Source organism: Salpingoeca rosetta, assembly GCF_000188695.1.
Source record: "Salpingoeca rosetta unplaced genomic scaffold supercont1.2, whole genome shotgun sequence".
In the NCBI taxonomy this organism is placed as follows: Eukaryota; class Choanoflagellata; order Craspedida; family Salpingoecidae; genus Salpingoeca; species Salpingoeca rosetta.
Window position 1 is genome coordinate 233820 of NW_004754932.1, and position 6982 is coordinate 240801.

The 6982-nt window shown below is 54.7% G+C and overlaps 2 protein-coding genes across 2 annotated transcripts in view; one reads left to right on the top strand and one right to left on the bottom strand.

Moving 5' to 3' along the window:
* Window positions 1-186: 186 nt before the first annotated feature.
* On the bottom strand, window positions 187-1639 carry PTSG_00636 (uncharacterized protein; the record flags this gene model as incomplete). The annotated part of the gene is made up of 4 exons (XM_004998048.1): window positions 187-304; window positions 783-904; window positions 928-1074; window positions 1466-1639. The coding sequence occupies 4 exons, from the start codon at window positions 1637-1639 to the stop codon at window positions 187-189; spliced, it is 561 nt and encodes a 186-aa protein (XP_004998105.1).
* Window positions 1640-3000: 1361 nt separating this feature from the next.
* The window catches only part of PTSG_00637 (uncharacterized protein), a gene marked incomplete at its 3' end in the record, with an annotated part of 5056 nt that continues 1074 nt past the window's right edge, over window positions 3001-6982 (top strand). The window contains exons 1-10 of the mRNA XM_004998049.1: window positions 3001-3068; window positions 3667-4016; window positions 4337-4385; window positions 4641-4737; window positions 5042-5265; window positions 5467-5628; window positions 5901-6023; window positions 6204-6288; window positions 6488-6576; window positions 6794-6898. Coding sequence (XP_004998106.1) covers window positions 3805-4016; window positions 4337-4385; window positions 4641-4737; window positions 5042-5265; window positions 5467-5628; window positions 5901-6023; window positions 6204-6288; window positions 6488-6576; window positions 6794-6898 — 1146 coding nt within the window. The 5' untranslated portion in view covers window positions 3001-3068; window positions 3667-3804. The remainder of the gene's footprint in view (window positions 3069-3666; window positions 4017-4336; window positions 4386-4640; window positions 4738-5041; window positions 5266-5466; window positions 5629-5900; window positions 6024-6203; window positions 6289-6487; window positions 6577-6793; window positions 6899-6982) is intronic.

The window sequence follows — 6982 nt, forward strand, 5'->3', positions numbered from 1 at the left end:
GACGGTGAGGGGAAGGGATGCACAGTGGCGCGAGATGGAAAAGAAGCGGTCGCTAGCGAAGACACTTGCGTGAGCCATCACACACACACGCAACACACACACACACATACATGGAAGCATACAGTGCGTACCTGAACAAGGTCTGGTGCTGCGTTCATCGCATGCCACGCCAACAGAATCCTGCTCCTAGCAGTCCTGTGGCCTTGCCGAGTGTCGCAAAGGATCTGTACACGAAATGTAGCTAATGGAGCAACAGCCATCAATGTCCACAACTACAAGTTCCACATCCTCATGACCCCTGAACCTGTGCGTGAGAACACAAGTGACTGTACATGTAAGGATGTGCTGCGTCCGCTCACATTATGAATAGGGTCAAAGGGCTAAAGGGTTATCCAGTCACACACACGCGCGCACGCACACACACACACAACCACACACACAACCACACACACACACACGCAACACACGCACGCACGCACACGCACACGCATACAACACGCACGCACACGCACACGCACACGCACACAAAACGCACGCACACGCATACAACACGCACGCACTCACACACGCACGCGCACACGCACACACACACACACACACACAACCACACACACACACACAGCCACACGCACACACACACACACACACACAACACACGCACACACGCGCACGCACACGCACACGCACACAAAACGCACGCACGCAAGACTCACACACACACACAAGACACACACGCACACACACGCACACACATTCGCAAGCACACAAAAACATTGCCTCACCGAGCAAGGACGACGTCTGCTTGTGGGAGACACTCGATGTCTACCACACCATCGTGATGCGCAAGTATGGTGCACAGCTCGTGCAGACCCATGGGATACACGACAATGCGCACGTCAAGTCCCTGCTGTCGGAGTTGTGGCCCACCACGTCAGCGCTGCTGTCCTTGGGTCTGCTCGTGGGGTTGTTGCTCTGCTGCGTCTGTTGTGACTGCTCACACCGCCGAGAGGCTTCTGCTGCCGTGCTTGCTGTAGGCACCTCAACCCCCTTGCCTTGCAACCAACCGTGTTGATCCTGTGGTGCATCCATGCAAGTTGCGAGAGGCACCCCAGCGATTGACGTGTGTGTGTGTGAAGGAGGAGTTATGTGTGTGGGTGCATGTGTATGTGTGTATGTGCGCATGTGTATGTGTATGTGGATGTATGTGGGTGCACGAAAATGCGTGATAGACAGAGAGACAGGGGAAGTGTGTGTACGAGAGAGAGTGTGTGTGTGGAGTGTGTGTATGAGTGTATGTGTTTGTGAGTGCGAGTGATAGAGAGTGTGTGAGACAGGCAGACAGAGCGAGAGAGTATGTGTTTGTGAGTGAGTGGACGCGCGTGCTTCCTTCTCCTTGCTTGCATGCAAGCACGTACAAACACAGGACGTGGGCGCATGCGCATGCACCAAGGTAAGGCACTCACACGGTGGCTGCATTCATCTCATGGAACACAGCGACGACTGCCAAAGCACGTAACACGCCATCCTTGCTCTTGAACATGGTTCCCGGTTTCAAGTCCGCATATGCCTGCTGGAGCATCTGCGAGATGCGCCGCTGGGTTGCTTGGTGTGCCGCCTCTGCAGTTCGCTGTATCGTCATGAGAACAGAGATCACTGCCCTGCAGAAGAGAGCATGCAAACGCACGCAGTTAGTATGGGCAGAGATTCCAATGTTGACAGTGCGGAGGAGGTGAGGCACGAGGACAGTGGCAGAGACAGGTGTGTGTGTGTGCACAAGGGCAGAGAGAGAGAAGAGAGAGACAGAGAGAAGAGACAGAGAGACAGAGAGAGACACACACACAGGCACACACACACACTCACACACTCACACACACACACCCACACTCACACACCAACAGCACTGACCTGCTGGCTCAACTCAAAAGTGTGCAGTTTGATGATGTTCAAAGTGGGTGTGGGGGTCAAGGGGATGAGCTCGAATGTGAGTGCGTTTAGTCAAACGGTGGTGGGCGGGAACCTTTTTCAACTGGTCCACAAAAACCATTTCATTGTTGACGAAAGTTAGAGGCGAAAGAAGTGTTTCCGTTTTGTGTGTGTGTGTTTTTTTTGTGTTAGATGCTTATTTGGACGTGTGGGTGTGGCACTTTGTGGGCGACTTTCCAGTTGTGGCAACTGACACCCACGCCCCCGCAACTCACTCAGTAACTTAGCACTCACATCAACAGAACAACACACGCAAAGCACGACACACACACTCTCTCTCACTCACTTGTTCATTTTCCAATCGACGCGACAGGAGGGAGAAAGGGAGAAGGAGAAGAGCGAGAAGAAGAAGAGGGAGGAGTAGGAGGTGCTTGTGTGCTTGTTGTCACAGGATATCCCCTTCTCAAACTCACACTCAACTGTCCCCCCTTGTGTTGGCCCCTGTCTCTCTTTTCTCTTGCAGGTCCAGCGATCATTCCTCCTTACATGTGCTCTAGTGCTCTTGTTTACTGAGTTTCTAGTGTTTACTTGTCTGCTCTGTGTGTGTGTGTGTGTGTGTGTGGCGCCTTTGGTGGCAGTCTTTGCAGTCAGCCTCGTGGCAGTCAGCCCTCTGGGCATCTGCCTCGTCGGCGGTCTTGCTTTGGTGTCACCGACCCTCGTCAAAGCAGAGCAATCTCTTTGGCGGTGGTCAGCAGGGTTCCCGACGTGGTAGCCTCAGGGTTGCTGCAGACACCGCTTGTCCAGCACATCCATGCAGCGCGCGTAAGCACTTGTGGCCTTCCCCTCCGTTTCGAGGGTTTGACGGCCCAAGGCTGCGTGCTGAACAAGTGGGCCGGCGGTGTGAGTACTTGTCTACTTGTGACACAGTGCAAGCACCGCTGCTGGGAACTTCTGTGGTGAGTCATGTCAACAATCGCAAATCATCGCTGGCTTGGCTGGCTGGCTTGCTTGCTTGCTTGCTTGCTGGCTTGCGTCCGCCGTTTTGCAACCGTGCCCACAAAATTTCGTGCACTCACAGTTGTTGCTTGCACGCCCGCGCTGACGATTTAACGCCGTCCTTTTGGGGCAGCCCTTTTGCTTGCCTGGTGCGGAAGCGACGGTGCTGTACTGGCTGGGAGGGGAAAGAAAGAGGAAGGGAAGGGAAATGAGAACCGGCGACAAGGAGGTGGTGCTCTTGTGTGTGTGTGTGTGTGTGTGTGTGTGTGTGTGTGTGTGTGTGTGTGTGTGTGTGTGTGTGTGTGTGTGTGTGTGTGTGTGCATGTGTGTGTGCATGTGTGTGTGCATGTGTCGGCGTGTGTGGTTCCATATTTTTGGCGTCGTGCTTGCCTGTGTGTGCTTGTGCCTTGGTTGGTTGTGGGTCATTTTCGCCCGACGGTGATGCGATCACGAGTTGTGACTGTTTGTAGTCATGTCGTGTGTTTTGTTTGTGTGTGAACAGCCAACATCGGGTGTGGTGGCCATAGATGGTGGTGATGGTGGATGATGGTGTTGCTGTTGCTGTTGGTAGTGGGTGTTGCTGACGGTGATGTGTCACACCTTTTTGGGGGAGGTGGGGGGTAAAATCAGCAAGCAAAGGGGCTTGCCTTGGGAACAAGAGGCAACCCCAAGTGTCATTCACTCCTCTCACCGCTGTCCTGTCCTCTCGCACCACGGTTTTTGTTGTTGTGCGTTGCTGTCCATCAGACGGTAGCATAGGTACGCGCCACACGTGACGTTTCGGCCCATCGATACAAGTGAGGCTGTTCCCGCGCACGCAGGTACAGGGGCGTCTCGGAGCATTGGCACACACGACGCAGAACAGACCCACCAAACACAGGCGCCATGAGCAATCCCGGACGATACTGGCGGAGGAGAAAGGCTGATCGAGATGAAGATCGCTCCTCGAGCGGCGAGCCATCTGGCAAGACATCACCAAGCACATCCCCACAGACGCTGCGAGCAAAGTTGAAGACTCCCGTAGACAGGAAGCGCCCAAACAGTCCGCGATCCAGTCCCCTTCTCCGCCGGCTCAGCACCTTCATCAAACAGAAGAGGTGCGTGTTTGTGGTTGTGGTTGTGGTTGTGGTTGTGGTTGTGTTTGTGGTTGTGTTTGTATGTGTGTGTGTGTGGTTGTGTTTGTATGTGTGTGTGTGTTTGTGCTTGTGCTTGTGCTTGTGCTTGTGGTTGTGTGTCTCTCTGTCCCTCTGTCTGTCCCTCTGTCCGTCTGTGTCTCTGTCTCCCTTTTCCATCTTTTTGCCTCCCTTTGTCTTTCGTGCACATTTCGTTGTCGTGTACGCAGCCATGTTGTTGTTGGTGCTGAAGAGCCACTGCCGTATCTAACCAAGCATGTGTGATGTGTCCTACTTGTGTACAGCTCCAGCAAATCCAAACTGTCTAGCAAAGCGAAGAAAAAGCTCATCAAGGTATGTGCATCTATGCATGACCGCGCCCTCATGTGTTTCTCCTGCACTCGGCAGGCTCTTTCTTTGTTTTGGGATTGTAATGCATCCCCCCCCCCACACACACACACACACGTTGTTTCGTACCCCCACATTGCTTCATCGCTCGTTCCCTCATTCGCACCTTCCTTCTTTCCACACCCCCACGTCTCCACGTTGACGCGCACTCCAACACCATCTGCACCCGCGCGCGTGCGTGTGTGTGTGTGTGTGTTGCAGCACGAGTTTGACCATCTTGAGCTGACGCAGCCGACGTGGTGCGACTTGTGCGACGACATCATCTGGGGACTTTTGCGGCCTTGCGTCCAGTGCAAACGTACGCATGCCATGCACACGCGGTGGAGCCGGGAAAGGGTCATGGGAAGGGAAGGGAGTGGGTAGAGAAGCTGTGGTTCAAGTGGAGGAACCTCCACTTTCAAACATACGCACAACAAACTACACAGATATATGTGAACAAGCATTCGCGCACACACACGCGCGCATACACACGTGTGTACATGCACACGCGCCCACGCATGCTAACACACGTGTGTACATGCACACGAGCCCACGCATGCTAACACACGTGCTCACACACACACACATATGCACATGCACATTGCGCTTGCTGCGGTTAACAGGGTGCATGTATACGTGTCATCTTGATTGTGCGGACCAAGTGGAGCTGGCGTGTGTGCAGCGGACGGTGCAAGGACCACGTGAGCCCCACGTGCACCCGCGCCAGACGCAGGAAGGCATCGATGCCGGTGCCCAGGGCTTGCTCGCGTACCTTACCGCTGAGGATGTGGCTGCGAAGGTGGACAAGTACAACTGCAACCGCACTAACAACTTTATCGAAATGCTGGTGCGTCCACCACGTGTGTGTGTGTGTGTGTGTGTCTGTGTGTGTGTGTGTGTGTGTGTGTGTCTGTGTGTGTGTGTGTGTGTGTGTGTGTGTGTGTGTGCTGCGAAATCACCACCCCCTTGGACTTGGATGCACCGCCTGCTCTCTCGCCATGGGTGCAATGCTCCACCACCCACCTTCTCTTACCTTTGGTGTTGACAGGACAACGAGCCCGGGTCCAAGAACTTCAAAGGTTACATCCGCGTGACGCTGAACTTGACCCGCCCCATCCGCGTGTCATCTGACGAGTCCATTGTCAACAACTCCCCAGAACAGAGCGAATGCCTGGCTGTGCCCGTCTCACCAGCAATCGCAGGCTCATCGGTTCGTTTGGCACAAGTGTGTCTGTCTGTGTGTGTGTGCATGCGTGTGCGCGTGTGTGTATGTGTCTATCTATCTGTCTGTCTGTGTCTGTCTGTCTGTCTGTCTGTCCTTGTGTGTGTGTGTGTGTGTGTGTGTGTGTGTGTGTGTGTGTTTCGCAGAATGTGCAAGTTGTTTCCCTCTTCTGCTTCTTCTTCTTCTTCTTCTTCCCAACACTCAACCCATCCTCGCATACACGTGCACGCGTGGACCACCATCATTGCCACCGCGGACAGCATCGGTTTTTCCGCAGCTCCGGGTCGGCGTCCAGCTCTGGCTCGCACGAGGGCGAGACGTTCTTCCTCCCCAAACACGTGTCAAAAGGCCTCTACGTCACCTCCGCAACCACAGCACAGGAGGTGCGAACGCAGCTGCACATGCAACTGCAAGCAGCGGCACACTCGTATTGTTGTTGCCCATTACCTGCTGCTCTGCTACCACACGCACACGGCACACTCACTCACTCACTCACTCACTCACTCACTCACTCACTCACTCACTCACTCTGACACGCACGTCCCTGTGTGGGACTGCCGCAGGTGATTGCCATCTTGCTGCGCAAGTTTCGGGTGACGAGCAACCCGAGGAAGTTTGCCCTCTTTGAACGCAACACCGCATCCGGAAGTGCGTTTGCTGCTGCTTGTTGTGTGTCTGTGCTCAGCAACACAGACCCAGACTTCTCTCTCCTTGTGTTTGCTCCACTCCCTTTGCTGGTTCCACTGCGTCCACTCACACTACTCCCCTCTCCTCCCCCGCCACTCACGCTACCTCACTCCCACTCCACTGACTCATACGCACACGCCGCACACGCCGCACACTTCAGGCGAGCGGAGGTTACGGCGCTTTGAGGAGCCACTTGCGCTGCAGCTGCTGTGGGGCGAGAAGAGCGAACACTTTGAGCTCTCCTTGAAGGTGCGGCACGCGGCTTGGCGGGGTTTCTTCTTCTTCTTATGGTGGTGGTGGTGGTGGTGGTGGCAGATCTTGTATGTGGTTGTGCTTTGTCTGTAACTGTGCATGCATTCGCACACCCCCCCCCCTCTCTCTCTCTCTCTCTCTAACGCCACGATGGCACGCGCGCGCTGGTTGCGTTCCCTTCACACCACACCCCCATGATCCACCACCACCACAGGAGTACAACCAGGAGTATGAGTTTCACTGGGAGGAGTTTTCGCTGGCGGAGCTGGAGAACTTCTGCACCATCCTCGATCGGGAAGAGCAAGCGGCCTGTGAACAGGTCAGAACCGTCACATTGCGTGTGTATGTGTGTGGGAGGGTGTCTCTGTCTCTCTCTCTCTCTCTCTCTCTCTCTCTCTCTCTC